Source organism: Mangifera indica, chromosome 10 (assembly GCF_011075055.1).
Source record: "Mangifera indica cultivar Alphonso chromosome 10, CATAS_Mindica_2.1, whole genome shotgun sequence".
Classification (NCBI taxonomy): Eukaryota; Viridiplantae; Streptophyta; class Magnoliopsida; order Sapindales; family Anacardiaceae; genus Mangifera; species Mangifera indica.
In genome coordinates this window covers 608,463-633,988 of record NC_058146.1, presented here as the reverse complement: position 1 = coordinate 633,988, position 25,526 = coordinate 608,463, and the positions used below count along the sequence as shown (strand labels likewise).

Below are 25,526 nucleotides of genomic sequence, written 5' to 3'. Positions count from 1 at the left end.
CATCTGTACAATTTTTTATTATTTGTTGTTATCTTTAATAGAAACCCTAATTTTTGTAATAAAGAATTGTATGCCGTAGTTAGATATGTTATTTAAAATTAATAATAAAAATTTTAATCATCATATTGTCTTCTTAAAAATATTATAAACATTTAAGAAGTATAAAATTTTAATTTAAAATCATAAAATCAGAGAATAATACTATTTATTCCGGTAGGAATACTAAAACCATTCTGATAAGGGTTGCAATTTTTCAGTCATTTGGCTTATTAATTTCTAAATTATTTAGGGAGTTCATATTAATTTACCTAACAACTATTTATTTAGTTTTGTAATTGTTAGCTAATGTTTAATTAAAATGTTTTCACACTTAGATTGGATATTCATCGATTCAAGGAATAGTTTATGTGTTAATCAATCGAAACTGTTAAACTAGTAAATTCTTTGAGTAAATATTAAAAATAATATTAAACGAAGTAGAAATATAACATAATGGAATTCTATATATTCTATATCAAAGTCCAGTTTGAGTTTTAAAACTATTATCAAAATTGAATTCCTTTTTAGCCATGAAACTATTGCCACCATTAAGGGCTGATTTATTAAAGTGATCTAGGGAATATTTCTTTCTTTCTTTCATAAAAAAAATAAAGAATCTTTATTTACTACTGCTACATATTTGCAAATGTGTAAGCATATATATAATTATATAAATATAATATTGAATTACATCGTTTGATTGCCAATTAAACATTAATGTTACTTGGGTTAGAAATTTCATGAAAGTCCCCTGGTTGACCTTAAAGAGTTTCAAAATACCTAAAGAGAATAATTGATTACGAAACCCTAATCTTCGCAACAAATTACATTAGTTTATATAATATGAGAAATGAGAAGCTAACGATCTTTGTTAATTCAGATCCTAGTCATTAAACACTTGAAAAGTAAACACAAAATCCTTAATTCATTTACATAGCTAAATGAATATAGCAATACGAGAGAGTAAACAAATTAAAAATCACAAAAAAATCTGAATAACTTCGCAAAGATTCTCATTACCATTAGAAAAAAACTATATTGGTTATTTATACTACATACTCATGCTAGACTATGTAGAAGACTCATCCTATTTCATCAACTATTGAACAAACATGTGTGAACTCCCGCAACTGAATTTGAGAGAAACCTAGGTTTGATGAATGAGAAAAAGGATAGAAAGAACAAAAGAGGAGAAAATGAAACCTAATTGAACATTCTATAATAACCATGATATTGTTAGTGATTTCAATATGAGACATTAAATTACAAAAGTTTGCCATTTTTGAGCTATGCATTTTCTAATATCTATACAACTCCATATGCAAGTGGGGTTTAAAAGGTGAAGGTGCATGAATTCATAATATTTAGAATTACTAATTAATGTAAGAATTAAATGTAGAACTAGATTTATCATTCATAAAGGTATTTTTAATAATTTTGTTTCATTAATGTTTCCAAAATAGGAAATTATGGTATGCCCATGAAAACCCTATTATAAAAAGCTCGAATAGTGAGTTTTCTTCCCTGCCTTCTAGATAGAAAAAGGAGTTGCATCTCCGTCTAAAATTCCAAGAGAGAATGGAGATGTGAAAAACAAAACAAAACAAAAACAAAAGTAGGATTAAATTGATTAATCAAATCAATTTGATTGGAATTTAGTAGTCCGTCTAATCTAAGTTGATACTTAAACTTTTATTAATTAAACTATCATGTTCACATTAGTACGATGTCTATATTGTTTTTTAAATTTCTGACATGGGGCATGACACCACAATTTGGGTTTGTTATATATTGTTATAATTTTTTTAAACTTAATTGGATATTAGAATGACAATAATCTTTGTTGTGAGGCTTGAATCTAAATATGCTTGAATGGTGGCAAGTTTATAATAAGATTAAATTCATTTTCTTTTGGATTAATTCGGTTTAATATATATAAAATTTTAATCACTATCGTGGTGCTAATATTATTATTTCAACTGGTCGATCTAACCAATCAAGACTTGGATGGGTCTTTTAACGAGGTCAACAGTTGATAAATCAACTTTAATCTGTTTCATTTATTATTTCCCTTGGATATGTTTTTTTTATCCCCTGTTTGTACAAATGATTAAAAAAAAAAAAATTGCAATGGGATGGGAAAATATTAATTTAGTGATACCCCACTCACTCAGTTGAGAGAATATTACTGTTCCACAGTAGAATCTCAACTATTGCTTATGATTATTAAAAGAAAATAGAATAAAATATTTTCACAGTTTGGAAATACACATGTTGACGATTTCAATTCTATATTTCCATTAGTTTAGATGTCCTAGTTGGGCATATAATGTCGGAGAAATTATATGCAATTGAGTTGTCAATTATCAGAGGCCACGTAAGGTATGTTCGGGCAACTCATCAACCATAATGTTGGTGTCGAGATTAACATTAACAAAAAATACATTAAATGAATGTCAAATTTAATATAAAAAAACAAAGAAACAATAAGATTTAAATGTGGTTTAACTGATAAATCATGAGTTTATCTACGAACATTTTATTAGTCGAATATTTAGGGAGATAAATGCTAATTACGATATCGTAATCTAATCTTTTCACAATTTTGAATTTATAACCGTGGAAGTTAGAGTTACATATATAACTAAAAAAAAGTAAAATCCGATATTATATAACTTTTAGTTAGTTGTTGGAGTTGTGGGAATAATAAATTGTTATTTAATGTTTGAGAGGCTTTATGAGTATGATGATAATTGACTAATATTTTCTCTGTAGCTAATGAAAGAGATCGTGTCATATTCATGTCTCTTCTTGACTCGAGAGTTGATTTATCATCTATCGGCAAATCGTCTCCTAGGTTTTGTATCAATGAGTTTATTTAGAAAAGAGTTTTAACCATATAAAACATATATAGTTCTTTTCTCTGTGGGAGGACTAAGCATTCTGTCAAGTTTTTTTTTTTTAACTCGCACGTGATCAAGGTTTGCTGCAGAATCCATTATCCAATGAAGATGCGATGTTTCACTGGTCCGAGGATTAAATTTAAAAACCCTGTTTAGGTTTTTAAATAATATAAATTCCATGGCTGTTAGATGGATAACCATTGACCCAGTGCTAAAGAGACTGGCCTGTATTAATTTATATTATCTTCTGAGTCTGTACGAGGTGATAACCTTGGCAATGGCATCGTAATTACAGTGAAATGGTCACTTTCCGAGAGGAGAATCTTTGCTGTCTTTGGACTATTGGACAGGCATGATTCAGGAGTCTGTAAGTTTCTGCCTTAGGGTTTTCTTTCTTGTGTTTCCTGCACAGGCGAGGCGAATTTGCTGGAGATAACATTATTTTCTCAGCATCAGATCGAAGTTAAAGGCTCTCTAAAACAATTATTCGACTGGAAGATGAAAAAGGAAGACAATATTTATATCTGTAGGGCATTTTTAACTGGGGTAGCTTCCAGTCAGAACTAAACCTGGAAAAAGATTCGCGTGTTGCTTGAATTTGGAATGTCGAATTTAAATTCGAACTCCAAACAACTTGAACAAGAATAAGAACGCTGAAGACAAAAATTTCGATGAAGAATCATTGACAAGTCTTCGAACTTAAACCAAACAATTGGGACTAATGTCTGTTAGTCAATAGTCTCCAACGATGACACTAACAAAAATACATTTTTCAAGCTTGAAATGCCTTTGAAATTGTTTGATTGAATCTTTTAGAAAAATTGTTCTTTGTAAAAAGGTTTAAACTTCAAGAATTTCTAAGAAATTAATTAAACCGAACAGTTGGAACTATTGACTAATGTCTGTTAGTCAATAGTCTCCAATGATGACACTAACAAAAATACATTTTTGAAATGTCTTTTAAATTGTTTGATTGAATTTTTTAGAAAAAATTGTTCTTTATAGAAAGGTTTAAACTTCAAGAATTTCCAAGAAATTAATTAAGCATGTGCTTCATGGGGTTACAAGAGTCCTACCATGATTTAATGACATACTGTAGCAGGACTTGGGTGCACAAAACCAATGAAACTTATAATAAAAATCCTTTTTAAGGCTAAAGATTCATTATTTTAAATAGGATTTTTAAACATGGAAGTCTAAACTTGTGAATTGAAAAACTTAAATTTATATATCACGTTTTACATTGTATTATAAGATACATTTTTATAAAAGGATATGTCGATTTTTATCATTAAAATTATTTACATACATATTATATCATAAAAAATGTTCACCATATTATACCAATTTTTGCTCCACTTTAAAGATATATATTATTTTTAACCCATATTATATTATAGGTATATTCATAACCATGCTTTCACGAGGGATAAATAACACACATTCTGTGAAACTCTCTTAGTGGAAGACAAAATTGTAGAAGAGGAAATTACACGTCCAAGTACATACTTAATAAAAACAAAATGAATATAGTTTGTATAATTTTTTATATTTTATAAAATAGAGATGTTTTCTAAAAGTTGTTTGTCAAAATAAACTACTATTAATTGTTTGATATGTCAATATTTCTTATTTGAAAATTCAAAAATTATATTAAAATTTTGAATATTATAATAAAAGATAAACATGTATATCTCAAATTATTAACAATTCAAAAGTCAATCTTAGAGAAATTTAATATAATATTAAATTATAATAAATGCTATACTATATATGAAAGCTACATTAAATTTTTAAACATATTTTTCAATATTATAGATTAATCCAATGTGTTTCAAGATTGAAAATTTGTTTTGTACCATCAAGTACACTTAAAATAAATTAATTATATATAATTTTATAATTGATATTTACGTTTTAGTAAATTTTGTATCCTACAAATTTGTATTATAATTTTAAAACCCATAGATTTGATATGTTTAACTTAGGTTTGAACTAGGGTTACAATAGAACTAAATTGGATGGAATATTGTTATGTTTGAGTCTAATTCAATTGGATTTTAGAAGACTCAAACTTGAATTTTATAAACTCATGCTTTGTTGGTTCTGAGTTTAAAATAAGAATTATTAGTTTGAGTTTGCAATAAATAAATTATAGTTAAACAAGGTATTTTATATATTTAATAACTCTCCTATTCGAAGTTTGGGTGGGGGGTGTTTAATAGAATTATCAATATTCTATACGAGACCAACTTAGGAAAGATGAACGAGGCCCCTCATCACGGGTCAAAAAGTCTACTTATGACAAATTCAATTGTTGACATTGTAAATACGTACTATTATGAAATGACAAAAGTTTCTTTTATTAAATACATATATTTTCAAACGTTGACCACAAGCCATCAATTTGACATGGCCAAACAAAGCTGCCTCTCAAATATTGAAGACTGACTGACTTCTCATTGTTATTTTAATGGCTTCTCCCGAATTTTCGAAACCATACTAAATCCTTTCTTCAAAAATGTCTGTTCTTCTCCATCTCAACATAATCACCGTACTGATATCTTTTACAGTCGTGTTGGTAACTTCATTATCCTTCAAGTATGACAACTTCTGTTTTAAAAATGATGATGGCATGGTTTATGAGAGAGCTTACCCTGACCATGATGGTATCATTAAACTAGTACAAAGTGAAATTCAAGTTGGTCGAGCTTTTTATAATACAAGCTTGCCGCTTTGGAACAAAACGACAGGAAGACTCACAGACTTCACCACCCATTTCTCTTTTGTTATCGATTCTGAAAACAGTTCTTTTTACGGGGATGGGATGGCATTCTTCCTTGCGCCTGAAAATTCAACAATTCCTACTGCTATGGGTGGAGGCTCTTTCGGCCTTACGAAAGACGACGAGCCCTTAAATTCAACATCCAATCCGTTTGTTGCAGTGGAGTTTGATATTTTTCATAACGATTGGGATCCGCCTGGTGGTGAGCATTTGGGTATTGATATCAGCTCTATGCGCTCAGTGAGAAATGTTACATGGTGGAGTACGGGTAACACCAACATCATCAAGGGTGGACTGAGAACTAAAGCATGTATCAATTACAATTCAAGTACAAAAAACCTGAGTGTTAATTTATTCACTGAGTTTAGTAATAATGTCACAGTGACGCAGTACCTTGAGTATACAATAGATTTGAGGGAGTTTTTGCCTGAGTCGGTCAAATTTGGCTTCTCAGCAGCAACCGGAGCCTTATTTGCAAAGGTTAGCGTTTACACTTGGGAATTCAATTCAAACTTAGAAGCTGCAAATCCTTTTGTCGAGAGAGAAAGAAGAGGAAGAAAAATTACAACGGGACTTGCCGTGGGACTGAGTATTGGTGGAGCTGTTTTGGTTGGAGGGTTTGTTTTGGTTTGGCTTGTTTCCATGCGTAGGAAGAGAGGCAACCAAGATGATGAAGATAAACAAATGTTCAGCGAATATATGGACGATGATTTTGAAAAGGGAAGTGGACCCAAGAGGTTTCCGTACAAGGAATTGGCTGAGGCAACAGATAATTTCAACGACCAACACAAGTTAGGAGAAGGAGGCTTCGGTGGGGTTTATAAAGGATTCTTGAGGGAATCGAATTCTTATATTGCAGTGAAGAGAACTTCAAAAGGGTCTAAACAAGGTGTAAAGGAGTATGCATCAGAAGTGAAAATTATTAGCAGACTGAGGCATAAGAATTTGGTGCAACTTCTTGGTTGGTGCCATGAGAGAAAGGAACTCCTGCTTGTTTACGAATTTATGCCTAATGGTAGCTTAGATTCTCATCTTTTTAACGAAAATAGTTTATTGACATGGGAGATGAGGTATAAAATTGCTCAAGACTTGGCCTCAGGATTGCTGTATTTACATGAAGAATGGGAACAATGTGTTGTGCATAGAGATATAAAATCAAGCAACGTTATGTTGGACTCAAATTTCAATGCTAAGATTGGAGATTTCGGATTAGCTAGGCTTGTGGAGCATTCAAAAGGGCCACCAACCACAGTTTTGGCAGGAACAATGGGCTACATGGCTCCTGAATGTGTCATCACAGGCAAAGCTAGCAAGGAATCAGATGTATACAGCTTCGGAGTTGTTGCTTTGGAATTGGCTTGTGGGAGGAAACCAATCAACCCAATGGCAAAAGAAGGTGAAGTCTATATGGTGCGGTGGGTTTGGGAGCTCTATGGAAGTGGGAAACTCCTGGAAGCAGCTGATCCAAGACTAAGTGAAGATTTTGATGAGCAACAAATGCAAATGTTGATGATAGTTGGGCTGTGTTGTGCTCACCCAGATGAAAATCTCAGGTTTCGATTAGGAAGGCCATTCGTGTGCTTAATTCTGAAGCTCCATTGCCTGTTCTCCCGCCCAAGATGCCTGTGCCAACATATTTAGCACCTTCAGGGAACATGCCCATATCTGCATTTTCGATTTTGTATGAAGGAGGTCAAAACCTGAACCAGTCTTCTGCTTTTAATTCAAACTGCCACTCCAACTCCTCACAGTAAACAGCATTTTCCAGTGCTTCTACATCAGTAGCGCTTTTGAATAATACACATTGAATTTTGTTGTTCATCTGTTTCTTTTCTTTTTTGAATGAGAAATATTAATGTTACCATCAATTTGTTCCATGACTTTCACGGTGGATTAAGCTGATTTTCGGATTTAAATCTATATTCGATTTAAACAAATTAAATTCAAATTAAAACAATTTCAACTTATCGAGATCAATACTAGTATTTGAGTTTGTCTTACTAGTAATTCTTCTTCTTTTTTAGTCGTCATTTTTCTTTTTCTATATTACTGATCATCCTCTTATTGTTCATTAATTCAAACTAGATCAAATTAATTATTCTAAACTTGAACTGAATTTAAACCTGTTTTTTTTTTTCCAACTCCACCTTGCACTAATTAATTTTCGTGAGTCGCCTAACTTTGAATAATTGATACTTGAATTTTACCTTAAATTGATATATACTTAGGAGTCATTTTGTTACTTTCATATTGTGTAGGGTTCAAAGAAATTTTCCTTGATGAGCATAAAAACAAAGTGAGAGACAGCAAAAGTCTTATCTGCAAACCAATTTTCTTTTGATTTTTTTTTCTCTACCTTTAATCTACTCTCTAACAGTTCATTTTTTAAAATGATCTCGTCATTTTTTACTTTTCCCAACATTGGTATTCTCATTTTTAACTCTTATCTTTTTTCAATATCCTTTTTGATAGCTTCTCTCACACCGATATCTCATTTTTAACCATTGTCATGCCATTCTCACATTCAAAAGCTCCATCCCACAATGATCTTATCATTTCCAATTGTCTCTATGCATTCTCATTTCTAACAACTCACTCCCAAAATCTTTCACAATGTTTAGGGAACATTAATTAAATCAATGATTCACCTATAACCCTATGCGGTTTTTCTAGTTAAACCATAGTTTAAAGCATAATATCGAATCATATATTAAAAACTTAATTTTATGTATCATGTATCAAATATCTTATCACATGATACATTTTTAAGAAATAAAATAATAAAAATATATAATAGACATGTCATCATTTTAAAAAATATCATGAACACCTATACAAATATAAAATTTTGTATATACACTTGTACTACATCATTTTTTTTTAAAAAGTATATCAATTCGTATTAGTGATATTAGATATGTATCATATCATACGATATGTTTACTGTATCATATTAATTACGATACACCTTATAATACGTATAATTTTATATCTATATCATATCGTATCATAAGATACGTATTATGTATCGTAATTGATAACTATGGTTAAAGCAATAGTCACTAGACTGCCACCTATGCTTACCCATGCTTACCAAACTTCGTCAAACCAATCGAACTAGCTAATTTGATCCTGGTTTTAAAAGCATAATATTTGCAAAAGTCATGGAAAATTAAACCTTCAACCAAAAAAATGGAAAAACCATAGGAAAAAGTCCAGGCTGTTGTGACCTGAAGTCTCACATCGCTCCCGTTCTGTCTACTGAGCTTGTATATAAGCAGGGGCCAGAAGCCCTTAATTAGAATGACGCGTAAGAAAACCTTGAGGCCCTGAAGGCCAAAGAGGACAATATCGTTGGTGGCCCATGCAGGTCCTGAACCTGCGGGAGTGAGCCAGAAGCTCCTCCCCCCCAATGATGCGTTTTCATAAGAGAAACAAAACCGTGTGGGCCTGAAACCCAAAGCGGACAATATCGTTCAGGGTCTTTATAACACGTTATTAGCACGATAGCGATGGGGGGGGGGGTGTGTTGTGACCTGAAGTCCCACATCGCTCCCGTTCTGTCTACTGAGCTTGTATATAAGTAGGGGCCAGAAGCCCTTAACCTAATAGACGCGTTTTAAAACCGTGAGGGCCTGAAGCCCAAAGCGGACAATATCTGTTAGACTGTTTATAACACGTTATCAGCACGATAGCGATGGGGGGGTGTGTTGTAATCTGAAGTCCCACATCGCTCCCGTTCTGTCTACTGAGCTTGTATATAAGTAGGGGCTAGAAGCCCTTAACCTAATAGACGCGTTTTAAAACCGTGAGGGCCTGAAGCCTAAAGCGAACAATATCTGTTAGGCTGTTTATAGCACAGGCAACATTAGCACACAATTTTATTGATTTTTAGTACCAATTACATCATTGTGTTGATTCTCTTATTTGTACGGACTAACCTTTTAAAGTGCTTTAGCTTATCAATAGTAGATTACATTACAAAAATCTTACCAAAAATTTATTTTAAGGCTACCTATTATGCTTCTACATGTACAACTTCTCTGGCAAAAGCGAAAATCTTGAAAAATAAAGGGAATATTTATTAAGATTGCGTTTTGGAGTCCATATATATATCTTCTCAAAAGTTGGCAGTTCTGAACGAATAACAGATCCATTTCTTCGTTCTCCCAATTAAGGTTAGATTCGAAGTAAACTTATTTAAACTTGAAACGAGTTTTGCTCAAATGAGCCCTAATCAAACTTTCCTTAAACGAACCTGAATACGAACGTAAGCTTGAATTTTAAATGAAAAACAAACACGAGTCCGAATCCGAACATGGATTGAACAAGCTGAGCTTGGCGAGCGAGCCGCTCACTCAAATGAAAAAAAATTTTAACTTGGAATAGACGACACCGTTTATTCTCTAAAATACGAGCCTGAAGCCGAGTTTTCGAGCTTGAAATGCGAGTCCGAGCTAGAATACATGAGCCCAAACACTAAAATTATGAAATGAGCAGAACACGAATATGTGTTTAACAAGCTCAGCAAGCCTGAACCCGAGCCCAAGCTTGGACTCATCGAAAACAAGCTGAAAATGAGCTGGCCCTGTTCGGGCTCGGTTCGGCTCGTATCCAGCCCTACTCCCAGCCACTTTAATTTTGACACTTGATTATCCCATCAAGTGCACCAATATCTTGCTTGTATTATAACTATAAGTTCTTGTTTTGTCTGAGAGATGCAGATTTCGATTTAGAATGAAAGAAATTTAGTTAGATTCGATACACATGCAGGTTGTGGCTTGTTTCTAGTTATTGATTGTTGTTGTTGTATGCTATTTTCTAGAGTTATATAAGAGATTCTTGAAGATTTTTCTGGGATTGTTAATGATGGATTGTGTTTTATTTCTCAAGTCTTTGACTCAAGGGACTGATTTTGGGCGTGGGTTTTTGGTGTTTGGGCGTTTGTCGCAAGTTTTTAACACTTTGTTGTTGGTTTTGATGTTGTGTTTAGGGTTTAAGTTTCTGCAATTCAGTCTGCATGGAAAAGGTTTAGTTCATTTTTTTGTTATATTAGAGGGAAATCGAGTGAGAGAACAAATGGGTTGTGTTCAAATATTGATTTTGGTGAAGAATTTGATGCAAATATTGTGTCTGGCAAATGTGGTCCGCCATTGAAGCTCTTGGACGACTCAAACTCGAAGTCGACAAATGATGTTTCGGAATCAGTAGAATGTTGTGAAGAAGATGAGTTATCCGACGTAGAATCACTGAGAAAATTGGTCATAATGGAGAGGCAAAGGGCCAATGTGGCTTGTAGGGAGCTTGAGAAGGAAAGAATGGCAGCGGCATCGGCGGCGGAAGAAGTTGCATTCAATTGGATCAATTTCAAATAAGGTTTAACCTAAAATCCATAAATTCAGTATCAAAATTGACTCTAAAATAAATATTTTAGATTTGATTCAAATTGGGTTTAAATTTAATGTTAAATTCTATACCAACTTAACTTATTTACGAAGATAAATCAAGACAAATGAGAAAGAAATACGTGATATAAAAGTTTTTATATAGTTTGACCTAATAAATAAAATATTTTTCACATTATTTTTATTAGTTTTTGTGTAGTACAAGAATAATATAATAATTTGCAATGTCTCTAACATTATATAAAGGTCCTTCATTTTTTCTATTCTTCATTTCTTTTTTATATACAAAATTTTTGAAGAAAAGTACCATTTTTCTCAATGTCTTAGCAATAATTTTGAATTTATATGACGAAATCACGTCTATATTGACAATATTTTATTTATTTGAAAGTTAACGTTTTTGTTTAATTACTGTTATAAAAACAGTATAACATAAGATTTGATTGAAATCCTCTCAAGATAACCACAAAAGAACCTTTTTTTTTAAATAAATTATAGTTTTAATAACGTTTAGTTTGAATGTATTGTAGGGCTTCAGACTGAAGAATCAGTTAGTGAATATCCACTATTTATAACACTTGGTTATGCTCGGAGGTTTAACTTTAAAGTGTCTAGTTTAATTGTATAACAATTTTATCTTAACTAATGTAAAGTACATAAGTGTATTTAAGAGTAAAAAGTGTATTTGTACATAAGTGTATACATTAGTAAAAAGTATGAAACGGAAGGGTTTATGGAAAAACAACCTACACTCCTCCTTCTGTTGCAACAAAAACGATAACTTAAAATCTATTTAAGACTAAAAAGATTAACATAAAAAAAAAGCCAACAAAATAATATCATCTCCTTTTAAAGTTTATCATGGTCTCACCATAATAGAATTTAAGGGAAAACAAAAACAACTATTCTTTAATTTTACATGATGAAAGAGCATATCCAACCAGCAACAAAACATTTACGAGAAATATTTGTAAAAGGCAACAAAAACAAAATTCACTGGTACAGGCCAGCAGACGCTGCCTGGAGGAAATCATGGTCCAGCTACAGCAGCCTTTGGAAGAGCTTGACATACAGGAGGCCGACACATCCAGATTGCAGCAGAGTTCCTCTGTGGGCACAACCAAAATGAAAGACATACGCTGGACCCAGAAAGTACTGAGACAGGAAGGAGGAGCAGCAGCCAGGGTCAAAAATGTATACCTCCTGGAATCCCAAACTGAAGTGATGCTTACAAGCAGGAAGAGGTGACTAGTTTCTGCCTGGATTCTAGAGAAAAAAGTGGGCTGATCTGGAGAATTCCTGCCTCTGCAATGAGTTCTGGGAAGCTGAAAATAAGACAGTATACATCCTACCAATACAACATTTCCGCAGTGTAGATTGGCCAAGATGGGCAGACAAAATAATCTCATTGCAGAGCTGTTATGGAGCAGAATCTGGGCAGAGAAACCAGCAGGGGAACAGATTTCCATGAAAGCTCCTGTTGCAGATCTCCCTGGAAAATGCACTCTGGGATGCAGAACAGAGGAAACACAACAGGGGAAAAAAACTTGACACTTTCTGGACTAGTTTCCTTGGCAGGAAGTTGGATCTTCACGCAGCTGCACCTTAACACCCTTATGAACTCCAAGAGCACGAAGTTGACTCCTGACACCAGCTTGCAGCAGACCCGAAAAAAGACAGCAGAAAGCAGATGCAAATTCAGAAATTTCCCCAACCTTAGTCTTCTCCTGCAGATTCTGTGTCCTGTCAATTTTCTAAGCTGGAAGCATTTTCTACAGCCGCTCAAATTTGTCCCGATGATGCAGAAGGATCCAACAAGTCTGAAAGTCTCACAGAGCAACCTAGGCTCAATGAATAATCTGAATGTCTCATTCCAGCCTTCAGCCTTGGATATGGTACTGCAGTAGGTGGCAGTTCTATAATCCCGAGGAATGTTGGGCAGAGAAATAAACCAAAAATAGAATCTGCAAAAAAACAACCAGGTTAGTAAAAACCACCGGTTGTCCAGCAGGTTAGTAAAAACATCTTATTGATTAAACGTTTGAACATTATTCAACATCATTATTCACTCATGCAATAGTAATACATAAGATATAAGACAAATAAATATAAATGAAAAAGAACATATAACATGACTTGTCATGAATTTTCCAAGTGATTAATCCTTAAAACCCTCATTTACCAATGTTAAAGAACTTATATCATTTAAAAATCCTAAACATGAAAATTATGTACACATTAATAGTAAATCAGTATAATAACCATAATTTAGCTTCAAATTATGAATTTTAAGTTAAAATTATCTTAAATCTATCTTGGAATTATCAAATTTAGAGTTAAAGATTAGATAATTCCCCAGTGAATCTAAGAGGTAAAAATGATTTTTTTAAAGTACTTGGTTTCTTTCAACAGTAACAGTACCACACCCAGTATGTACTGTTCCTACTTTATATCTCATCATCCCGCATACAAAAGGAGTCATCATGCATGTGCTACCAAAGTTACAGGAGCTTTTTGCAATCTCCGATTTAAAATTTTGCTGGTAAGTCTTTTTTGTATTTCTTGTGTGCCACTTACTCCTTATGCATTTCTCTGATCTTCCCCCGTAAATATTAGAATTGTAATGATAAAGTAGTTGAAGACTATTTAGCAGTTCTGCAGATGGGAAAACGAGTTTCTCATTGAGCAGCGGTTTGTTTTAATTGCTATGATGCGATGAACGGTCAATGCTCAACAAAAGGTAATTCTTTTGCACAGTAATAAATTTTCTATTTTGACCATGGTTATTTATCAGCATTAGCAGACTTACAAAAGCACAGCAAAGAACTAAAATCAGCATTGCATGGGCTGCAGCTATAGCATAAGTTAAGGTAGAAAATAAAAGTTACCATAATGAAAGTTAAACCAGGTTGCATATCCAATGCAAAAGAGACTTGAGATTTTAGGCTCTATAACTGAATTAAAATAAGATCCCAGCCTTATATCTTCAGGAAAACTTTGACAGGAAGTATAAACACATATCTTGACTTCTGAAGCAGGGTTCGGTGGCTGGTTTGGTTCCTGTTTTAGTTTGTTGTAGCGTTCAATAACAGACGCCATGCTGCCAAAAGGATTTTTAGATTAGAGTGGTCATAGGCTGTAAAAATATCAAACTCATTTCAAATAGCATTACAAAATTGAAAAAAAAAAAATATATTTGAAATGTATAAATATTTTGGAGGGGGCGAGCGTTCAACCGTAGTTAAATTCAATCAACATTGAGTACAAACAAATCATAATAGGTGAGTAAACGAGTTACATGTTGTAACCTATGTAGCACAAATACGGAAACACAGAAACATAAACATGAAAATGCATTTTATAAAAAATATAGGAAATGAAAACGTGAAGAAATTTATAAATATGAAAAATATACCAAAATTTTTATAACAAAAATACATAAACTTGTATAGTATAAAAATAAATAATAAAAAATAATAAAGAGGAAGAATATTATAAAATAAAATTATAGAACCTATCGTAAATTATTTTTATGTAAACACACGTTAATATTTAAGAAGAAAATAACAATACATACTAATCTATATAACATCTAGAGAGGAGATAAATAACACATCAAAAGAGCGGAGATGAGATGAATTTAGTATGAGATTTAGAGATGCTTTGAGTTTGAAAATATAAAAGATGTGTGTTTAATCGATTTTACGTTTTTTTTTAGAAGAAAAGTGTTTCAAAAATTAAACATCCCTGAAACATTTCATACAAGTTTCAGGGAGTTTCATAAACGAAAACATTTATAAAACGTGAAATCTCATCTCATTGTAAGTTTTCTTGCTTCCAGGTTGTAACAATCTATACAAATACAAGTATAGATGTTGATGTGTCAAACTTTCTTTTGGTTTTTGGAAATTAGCTTGAATGAAACAATTTTGACTTGCCTATTAAAAGGAAAACTCCTTCAAGCACTAATACAATTAAGGCTAAAGCTAAAAATGTCTAACTTAAGATCGATTCAAATCCAAATGAGTTAGCCTAAGATTAATTCAAGATTGATGAGTCTAAGTTAGAATTGACCCTATGTGGCAAATTTTAATTTGCACACCCAGACATGTGTAAAATTTTTTATTATATATTGATATCTTATATTAAAAAACATAATTTTTTTAATAAAGTATTGTATATTGTATAGTTTGATATGTGGTTTAAAATTAACAATAAAATTATTTAATCACCATCTCCCTAACAGTTACAAAGTTCTTTTAGACAAATCATTTTTCATGTAATTACTCTTCTAAAAAGGTGTATTAACCTATATCAATAAAATTATCAACACAAATCGAAATGTATATACCAATTTTTAATTAATCTTAAGATATGTATTATTTTTTACTTGAATCATATTATATTATATTGTATGTGTGATGGTTTATATGACACTAATAATTATAAATACAAATTTTTCTAATATGAGTTAATTATTATAATTGTTTTTAGGCCAAAGGACTTATTCCTCCCCAAACTATGTTGTATTTCCAAGTTTCCACTTTTTAACTTTAAAAATCTCATTTATCTACCCATAAGCGGTTAAAGTTAACGAAACATTAACCCTTTAGAACTTTATCTCATTTCCCCCTAAACCCTAAAAACTAACAATTTCTCCCTTAGATCAAATTTTAAAAAATAACATTTTCTCCATAGGGTTTAGTTTTCAAACTTGGGTGTCATCGTTGGTAGCTTCTCCTTCTTGACACTACCTCTCCCTCCAACGATCCCTCTCTTATCACTTAAACCTCTAGCATTATCGATTGAAGCGACAAAGAGGAAGATAAAGACGAAGATTTCGTCTCTATTTGGGAAGATGTCATCTTCCCAAAAAAAGATGAGTGTGTTCCTTGGTTTCTTCTAGGAAGACGAAGAGTTATCTTCCTGACTTTCATCATCATTGATCAAAGGTCCAGGTGAGAGGAGAGAGATTATCAGAGAAAAAGGAAGTGTCAGGAGAGAGAGGCCTCTGACAATAGTGCTAGAGTTTAAAAACTAAACCTTAGGGGGGAAGATGTCATTTTTTAAAATTTGACCTATGGGAGAAATAGTTAGTTTTTAAGGTTTATGAGGGGAAATGAGATAAAATTTAAGTTTATTTTTAATATTATAGATGAAATAACGATTTTACCTTTAAAATCAACAGACTTAACTGTCCATTGATGGGTAAATAAGATTTTTAAAATTAAAGAATGCGAATTTGGGCAAACAACATACTTTGTGTGAGAATAAGTCCTTTAAATTAAAAATATATTATTTCAGTTTCAAACTAGACATAAAATATTATTGAATATGATTTTCCTATCATTTACTAAGTTGGAATATTGACATTAATTAATAATATTTGATAGAAGGCTTTTCGCTTATTAATAATTTCTAAATTATTTAGGGAGTTCATATGGACCTAGATATTATTTATTTAGGTTTATAATTGTTAAATAGTACCTGACTGCATTGTTTTCACACTCAGATTAGGTATTGATTTGATTAAGGGACTCATTCATGCATTAATCAATCGGATCAAACATTGAATTAGTAAATTATTTGAATAAATGTTAAAAATAATATTCAAACTTAATAGAAACATAATATGATGATAGGAGGTGTATATTCTATATGAGATTCCTTTTTAGCCGTGAAACCATTACCACCACTAAGGGGCCGTTTGGTTCCAGTTTTTTAAGATTACCTTGGTAATCTATCTTTTATTTTCTGGTTTAGTTTATCAGTAATAAAATATTACACTAATCATCTATTATCAATGCTGACGTGACAGGTAATATAGATGGTAATCTGATTATCACTTTCACCTTAGGTATCTAAAGATTTTCAAGGTAATCTTGATTTTATTATAATTATATTATTATTTATTAATTTTTTGAGACAAAAATAAATTTATTTTTAATTAATATGACAAATGATATAAAAAATATTTAAAAACAATTATATTCAAGGGTATTTAAATAAAATAATTTACTAGTAATCTTTTATTACCTTTAACCAAACATAATAATTATTTATACCTATCAAATTTTATCAAATATAGTAATCATGTATACCCAGTAATCTTCTAAGTAATCTATCTTCAAGGTAATCTTTCTATTTTGGTAATAAAATATTACTTAAATCAAATGCCTCCTAAAGGTTGATTTATTAAAGTGATATAGGGAATATTTCTTTCTTGGCCAAAGGACTATTTGCTACCCAAGTATAGCTATGTTCTCAAAGTTATACTCATAAAATTTGAAAAACTCAAAATCTCATCTATGGGCCAATTGTCATTAAAATTTTCTGTTAGAAACAAAGATAAAATTGTCGTTTTACTAATAAAATTAAAAAATATAAAACTCACTATATTTTCCCTCTTAAATTTTAAAAACTAACAACTTTACCCCTGCTTAAAGTTTTCTAACTTTGAAAAGTCACATTTCCCATCCCCCCAAAAATTTTCTTCATCCCTCCGATCACCATCTCTAGTGTCGACGATCTTCTCTCTCTATTTTAAACCGTTGGCCAGTGAATAGAAAATAATCTGAAATAGATCTCTTCGTCAGAAATAAAAAGATTTGACGATGAAGAGATCCAAATCTCTTTGTAGATGAAAAGACCCATATCTATTCGTTGATGAAGAGATTTGTTTTAGATTGCTTCTCATGTGTTGACCAATGGTTTAACATAGAGAGGGGAGGTCATCGGTGCTAGAGATGGTGGCTAGAGAGGAGAAGATAAAAATCCTAAGGTTTTAGGAGAAAATGTGATATTTCAAAGTTAAAAAATTTTAGGTTGGGGTGAAATGTTAGTTTTTATAACTTGGGGGGAAATAAATAAATTTTATATTTTTTAATATTATTAGTAAAATAACGATTTTACTCTTGTTTCTAACAAAATTTTTTTACCTCGGTTGGTTAATGGGTGAGATTTTAAAATTTTCAAATCTCATGGGTGTGACTTGGAAATGCAATTAAATTTGGGTGGTAAATAGTCTTTTAGCCTTCTTTCTTTCATATAAAAAGTAAAGAATCTTTATAAGCTACGCTACATTTGCAAAGGTGCAAGTATGCATGTATGCGTGCACGTGCACACACACACACACACATATGTATATATATATATAAAATATTGATGTTATTTGGGTTAGATATTTTAGGAAAGCCCTCTGGTTGACCTTAAAGAAGATTCAGAAAAAGGTAAAAAGAAAGAATTGATTCGGTTACGAGACCTTAATATTTGCTACAACTAACATTAGTTTATATACGATGAGAAATAACTAGCTGACAATCCTTATCAATTCTAACTGTAATCATTGAATACTTAAAAAACAAACACAAAATCCTTAATTCATAAACATAGCTAAGCGAAAAATATCTAAATAACTTCGCAAAGATTCTCATTTAGATTATAAAACTGTGTGCAAAGCTCATTCTATTTCATCAACCATAGATTGAACAGACATGAGCGAACTCTAGCCATTTGATTTGAGAGAAACCCAGATTTGATGGAGGTGAAAAAGAATAAAAAGATCAAAAGAGGAGAAAATGAAACCTAATAGAGCATACTCTAATAATCATGATATTGTTATTGATTTCAGTATGAGACATTAAACTATGAAAGTTTACCATATTTTGGCTTTTGCATTCTCTAATATCTATACAACTCGATACGCAAGTGGGTTTTGCAATTTGAAGGTGCATTAAATTCAGAATTACTAAGTAAGAATTAAAGTTAAAACTAGATTTACTATTCATAAAGGAATTTTTAGTAATTTAGTTTCATTAAGGTTTCCAAAATAGGAAATTGTGCCATGCCCATGAAAACCCTAACTTTAAAAGCCCAAGGAGTGAATTCTCTTTAAAAATAAGCCGCATCCCCATCTAAATTTTCATGTGATAGAAGTGAAATGTAAGGCAAAACAAAAATAAAGACATGATTGAATCGATTGTTTAAATCAGTTTAATTAGAATTTGATAGTCAACTTAGTTTGAATGAATGTTTAAACTTATATTGTTTTCTAAATGTTGATATGCAATGCCACAATTCTGGTTAGTTATGTATTATTCTAATTTTTATTTAATTTGTTTTAACTTACTTGGATATTAGAAAGATAATGTTGGTCATAAAACTTGAAGCTAAATTTATTTTGATGGTAGCAAATTTATAATCAAGTTAAATTCGTTTCATTCAGTTTGATGTATGAAAATTTAATTATGCCAGTAATGTCATGTTAACATTACCATTCCACCAGTCGACTTAACCAATCAAAACTTGAATTAGTCTTTTGATCATATCAATACCCAAAATATCTACGCGCACACGTGTTTCGTTGATTGCTTTCTTGGGATACAAATAAAAAAAGAAATTGCAATGGGGTGAAAAAATATTAGTTCAGTAACCGCTATTGATTATTAAATCAAAATAGAATAAAATATTTACACAGTTCGGAAATACACATTGACGATCTCAATTCTATATTTCTATTGGTTTAATTGTCCAAGCTGATAATATGAAAGGTGATAATAAGATATTACATTGACAAACCAAAGGCCGCCTAAGGTTTGTCCAGATGGTGGTGTCGAGATTAGCACGAACAAGAATTTCATCAAAAGAAAATTATAAATCTTGAGAGGTATATTGACGTTATTCTCGTCAAGTCATAAATTCATGATTTTAACAAATCAAATAATAAAAGAACTCCAACTTAATTTGACAATAACCAAACTAAATCCAATTGGATACAAATCAAGCTGCAAGTAATTTATGAACAATTCGGTTTGAATGTAAACATAACTATGTCCCTCATCTCGTCAAAAAGACCACTTATCACTATTTCAGTTGTTGACATGGTTAATACATAGAATTATGAAGCAAAAGACTTATTCCCACCCAAGCTTTGCTGTAATCTCAAACCCTTATCTTTTAATCTTAAAAAGGCCAAAGGACTATTTCCCACCCAAGGTATGCTTCATTGTCAAGTTTCCCCCATTTAACTATGAAAATACCAAATACCCACCCATAAACAGTTAAATTTAACGGAACCTAACGCCTTAAACTTTTATCTCTTTTTCCCCTCTAACCCCTAAAAACTAACCGTTTTTCCCCTAGGTCAAGTTTTGAAAAATAGCATTCCGCCCCCCTAGGGTTTAGTTTTCAATCCCCGATGCCAAATCAGGAGCCATTGCCGATGACAAAGCCTTCCCGACGCACCACCATGCTCCGACGACCTCTCTTCTCTCCTTTGGAATGCCGATCGGCCCAAATCTGACGAAAACGACGACCTGAAATTTGATGAGCTTCGTCGGGAGATGAAGCTCTTCTTCTTCCCATACGATAACGACGACCTTGGGAAGACGAAGACGACGACGTTCGACGTTCGATGGCCTAGATCTAGGAAGACGTTCGACGTTCGTCTTCCCAGACGAAGACGACGAAGCTCTTCAAATTTCAGGTCGTCGTCTTCGCTAGATCTGGGCCGATTGACGTTCCAGAGGAGAGAAGAGAGGTTGTCGGAGCATGGTGGTGTGTCGGGAAGGCTTTGTCATCGGTGACGACTCCGGATTTGACGTCGGGGATTGAAAACTAAACCCTAGGGGAGGGGGGGGGAATGTTATTTTTCAAAACTTGGCCTAGAGGAAAATGGTTAGTTTTTGGGGGTCAGGGGGGAAACGAGGATTAAATTTTAATTTATTGTTAATATTATATATAAAATGACGATTTTGCCTTTAAATCCGTTTTTTTAACAGCCCATGGGTGGGTATTTGGTATTTCCATAGTTAAAGGGGAGAAACTTGAGAATACAACATACCTTGGGTGGGAAATAATCCTATGGCCTCTTAAAAAATATAAAGTCTCACCTATAAATAAGATTTAATTAAAATTCTCAATTAAAGTTAAGAGTAAAATTGTTATATAATAAAAAATTGAAAAAACTAAAGTTTTATTGCATTCCCCCTCTTCAATTTTGAAAATCTAACATTTTTCTACTCAAAGTTTGAAAAGTAACAATTTCACCCCTAAGATTATGAAACCATTGTTAAAGATAACAAAGTTTGTCGTCTTTGGCTGTATTCATCCTCTCAATTGGGTTATCTTTTCCTACCGATTTATTCTCACCTATCGATTAAAAAGATTATTTTTAATAAAGACGATTTCGTTAGAGGAAATCACTGTTGTCAGTAGGTGGGAATAAGTTGGCAGGAGAAGATAAACTAAGAGACATAGCCAACGTAACCTAAGACTGGGTCATCTTTGATGATGGTTTCAAAATTCTAAAGGTAAAATGATCACTTTTCAAATTTTAAATAGAAAAATTGTTAGATTTTTAAACTGAGAGAGAAAAATACAATAAAACTTTAATTTTTTAAATTTTTTATTAAATAATGATTATATTTTTAATATTAATTTATTTTTAATCGAATTTTATTTGTAAATAAAAGTTTGAATTTTAAAAAATTGAATGGTATGGAATTGAGACTGCACTCAATTGGTTAGGAACAAGTCCTTTGGCCAATTATGAAATGACAAAAGTTTCTTCCATAAAATACATATATTTTCAGTCGCTCATCGCGAGCCGTCAGTAATTGACATTGTAAAACGAAGCTCGCTTTTCTTTTCTTTTTTTTTTAAAGAAAAGACTGGCTGACTTCTCATTGCTATTTTAATGGCTTCTCTTAAATTTTCGAAACCATCCTGAATCCTTTCTTCAAAAATGTCTCTTCTTCTCCATCTTAACATAATCACCGTACTGCTATCTCTTACAGTCGCGTTGGTAACTTCATTATCCTTCAAGTATGACAACTTCAGTGATAAATATGATGACGGCATGTCTTATGAGAGAGCTTACCCTGACCATGATCGTATCATTAAACTAGTAACGACAACGGTTGACGCTGGTCGAGCACTTTATAATACAAGCTTGCCGCTTTGGGACAAAAAGACGGGAAGACTCACAGACTTCACCACCCATTTCTCTTTTGTTATCGATTCTGAAAACAGTTCTTTTTACGGAGATGGGATGACATTCTTCCTTGCGCCTGAAAATTCAACAATTCCTACTGATATCGCTGGAGGCTCTTTCGGCCTTACGGAAGACGACGAGCCCTTAAATTCAACATCCAATCCGTTTGTTGCAGTGGAGTTTGATATTTTTCACAACTATTGGGATCCGCCTGGTGGTGAGCATGTGGGTATTGATATCAGCTCTATGCGCTCAATGACAAATATTACATGGTGGAGTACGAGTAACATCGAGGGTGGACTGAAAAATGAAGCATGGATCAATTACAATTCAAGTACACAAAATCTGAGTGTTAATTTCACTGGGTTCAGAAATAATGTCACAGTGATGCAGTACCTTGAGTATACAATAGATTTGAGGGAGTTTTTACCTGAGTCGGTCAAATTTGGCTTCTCAGCAGCAACCGGAGACGCATCTGCAAAGTTTAGCGTTTACACTTGGGAATTCAATTCAACCTTAGAAGCCGCAAATCATTCTGTCGGGAGAGAAAGAAGAGGAAGAAAAATCACAATGGGACTTGCCGTGGGACTGAGTATTGGTGGAGCTGTTTTGGTTGGAGGGTTTGTTTTGGTTTGTCTTGTTTCCATGCGTAGGAAGAGAGGCAACCAAGATGATGAAGATAAACAAATGTTCAGCGAGTATATAGATGATGATTTTGAAAAAGGAACTGGACCCAAGGGGTTTCCGTACAAGGAATTGGCTGAGGCATCAGATAATTTCAACGACCAACACAAGTTAGGAGTAGGGCTGGATTCGAGCCGAGCCGAGCTCGGGCTCGGCTCGGCTTTTTAATGGCCGGCTCGAGTTCGGCTCGTTTTCAGTTCGGCTCGTTTTTTATATCAAAACGATACCGTTTTGTATATATATATGGATCAAAACGACGCCGTTTTGTATAAAAAATTTTTAAAAAAAATATACCAAGCCAACCCGAGCCAGCTCGGGCTCGGCTCGAGCTCGATCGAGCCAAGCTGAGCCCGGCTCGTTTCGGGCTCGAACCGAGCTCGAGCCCGAGCTGGCTCGGCTCGAATTCAGCCCTAGTTAGGAGAAGGAGGCTTCGGTGGGGTTTATAAAGAATTCTTGAGGGAATCGAATTCTTATATTGCAGTGAAGAGAATTTCAAAAGGGTCTAAACAAGGTGTAAAGGAGTATGCATCAGAAGTTAAAATTATTAGCAGACTGAGGCATAAGAATTTGGTGCAACTTCTTGGTTGGTGCCATGAGAGAAAGGAACTCCTGCTTGTTTATGAATTTATGCCTAATGGTAGCTTAGATTCTCATCTTTTTAAAGAAAATAATTTGACATGGGAGATGAGGTATAAAATTGCTCAAGACCTGGCTTCAGGACTGCTGTATTTACATGAAGAATGGGAACAATGTGTTGTGCATAGAGATATAAAATCAAGCAACATTATGTTGGATTCAAATTTCAGTGCTAAGATTGGAGATTTCGGATTAGCTAGGCTTGTGGAGCATTCCAAAGGGCCACCAACCACAGTTTTGGCAGGAACAATGGGCTACATGGCTCCTGAATGTGTCATCACAGGCAAAGCTGGCAAGGAATCAGATGTATACAGCTTCGGAGTTGTTGCTTTGGAATTGGCTTGTGGGAGGAAACCAATCAACCCAATGGCAAAAGAAGGTGAAGTCTATATGGTGCAGTGGGTTTGGGAGCTCTATGGAAGTGGGAAACTCCTGGAAGCAGCTGATCCAAGACTAAGTGAAGATTTTGATGAGCAAAAAATGCAAATGTTGATGATAGTTGGGCTGTGTTGTGCTCACCCAGATGAAAATCTCAGGCCTTCGATTAGGCAGGCCATTCGTGTGCTTAATTCTGAAGCTCCATTGCCTGTTCTCCCGCCCAAGATGCCTTTGCCAACATATTTAGCACCTTCGGGGAACATGCCCATATCTGCATTTTCGATTTCATATGGGGCCATTATTTCTGAAGGAGGTCAAAACCTGAACCAGTTCTGTGCTTTTAATTCAAACTGCCACTCCAACTCCTCACAGTCAACAGCATTTTCCAGTGCTTCTTCATCAGCAGCGCTCTTGAATAATACACATTGAATTTTGTTGTTCATCCGTTTCTTTTCTTTTTTGAATGAGAAATATTAATGTTACCATCAATTTGTTCAATGACTTTCACCGTGGATTAAGCTGAGTCTTGGATTTAAATCCATATTCAATTTAAACAAGTTATATTCAAATTAAAGCAATTTCAACTTATCAAAATTAATGTTAATATAGGAGTTTATCTTATTAGTAATTCTCCTTCTTTCCTAGTAATTGTTTTTCTTTTGCTATGTTACTAATCTTTTTTTACTGTTCATTGATTTAAACTAGTTCAAATTAATTATTCTAAATTTGAGATGAATTTAAATTTGTTGTTATTCGACTGCACCCTTGTACTAATTAATTTTCGTGAATCACCTAACTTTGAATAATTGATACTTGAATTTTACCTTAGCTTCCTCCTGATGTAAGGTGTGGAATCCTCTGAGAAGTAGGAACCAAATTAGGCGGCTGAATACGCCAAGAAAACAAAATTTTCTTCATTTCCCACAACAGAAATTCTAAATAATATACGGTTAATGTTCCAATATTGGAAAAAAATTTATCGAATGATTCTTATACTTTTCTCATATGACGTAGCTGTTGAGCAAACTTGAATATTTTTTTCTACATATTTTACCAGGTTTTAGTGAAGGCGAAATTGATGGATATTAGTTGCTATTTCTAAAATAATTCCTCAAAGTCCTTCTCGTTAGAGTCGAATGCATAATTAGTTCTGGCAGTTGAATAAACTAAGAATTTAATTTTCATTTTCGTATTGTATGGAAATGAAATAATTATAAAATCCCAATTTTTTTATTTTGATTGCTCTCTTTCATGTATATGGTCCAACTTTTTGTTTGGAATTTGTGATTGAAATCTTTAGCATGGATTTCATACCAAATTTGGACATTATCCCCTGAAAGGGTTGATTTAAATCAATCAATGATTAGACCGGTGAGCTTTTTTGAATTTGTTTTATCTCTTTTATTTTGCTCAAGAGTTAAATTGATACATACTTAGAGATCATTTTGTTGTTTTCATATTGTGTTGGGGTCAAAGAAATTTTCCTTGGTGAGTATAAAAACAAAGTGAGAGGCAGCAAAAGTCTTATCCGCAAACCAATGTTCTTTTGATTTTTTTTTCTCTGCCTTCAATCTCCTCTCTAACAGTTTCTTTTGAAAATAATTGTCATTTTTAACTTTTTCAGATATCGGTATTCTCATTTTTAACTCTATCTTTTGTCAATATCCTCTTTGACGACTTCTCTCATATAGATATCTTTATTT

At 32.9% G+C, this 25,526-nt stretch overlaps 2 protein-coding genes and 1 pseudogene across 2 annotated transcripts; all 3 read left to right on the top strand.

Annotated features, from left to right (window-relative positions):
* The first annotated feature begins 5,463 nt into the window (after positions 1 to 5,463).
* LOC123227740 lies at positions 5,464 to 7,519 on the top strand (annotated as a pseudogene).
* A 3,077-nt stretch (positions 7,520 to 10,596) lies between these two features.
* LOC123227738 lies at positions 10,597 to 11,102 on the top strand. Its single transcript, XM_044652854.1, has 2 exons — positions 10,597 to 10,697; positions 10,784 to 11,102. The coding sequence occupies exons 1-2, from the start codon at positions 10,597 to 10,599 to the stop codon at positions 11,100 to 11,102; spliced, it is 420 nt and encodes a 139-aa protein (XP_044508789.1).
* Positions 11,103 to 21,876: 10,774 nt separating this feature from the next.
* On the top strand, positions 21,877 to 24,252 carry LOC123227737 (L-type lectin-domain containing receptor kinase IX.1-like). Its single transcript, XM_044652852.1, has 2 exons — positions 21,877 to 22,919; positions 23,451 to 24,252. Exons 1-2 carry the CDS (start codon positions 21,877 to 21,879, stop codon positions 24,250 to 24,252), a joined length of 1,845 nt encoding a protein of 614 aa, XP_044508787.1.
* Positions 24,253 to 25,526: the final 1,274 nt, after the last annotated feature.

What these genes read in the sequence shown, in the direction of transcription:
- LOC123227738 (XM_044652854.1), top strand. Translation starts at nt 10,597, where the DNA reads ATGGATTGTGTTTTATTTCTCAAGTCTTTGACTCAAGGGACTGATTTT. An exon ending in CAAGTTTTTAACACTTTGTT is followed by an intron (nt 10,698 to 10,783) that starts GTTGGTTTTGAT and finishes TTGTTATATTAG; the next exon opens with AGGGAAATCGAGTGAGAGAA.
- LOC123227737 (XM_044652852.1), top strand. Translation starts at nt 21,877, where the DNA reads ATGTCTCTTCTTCTCCATCTTAACATAATCACCGTACTGCTATCTCTT. An exon ending in AATTTCAACGACCAACACAA is followed by an intron (nt 22,920 to 23,450) that starts GTTAGGAGTAGG and finishes GCCTAATGGTAG; the next exon opens with CTTAGATTCTCATCTTTTTA.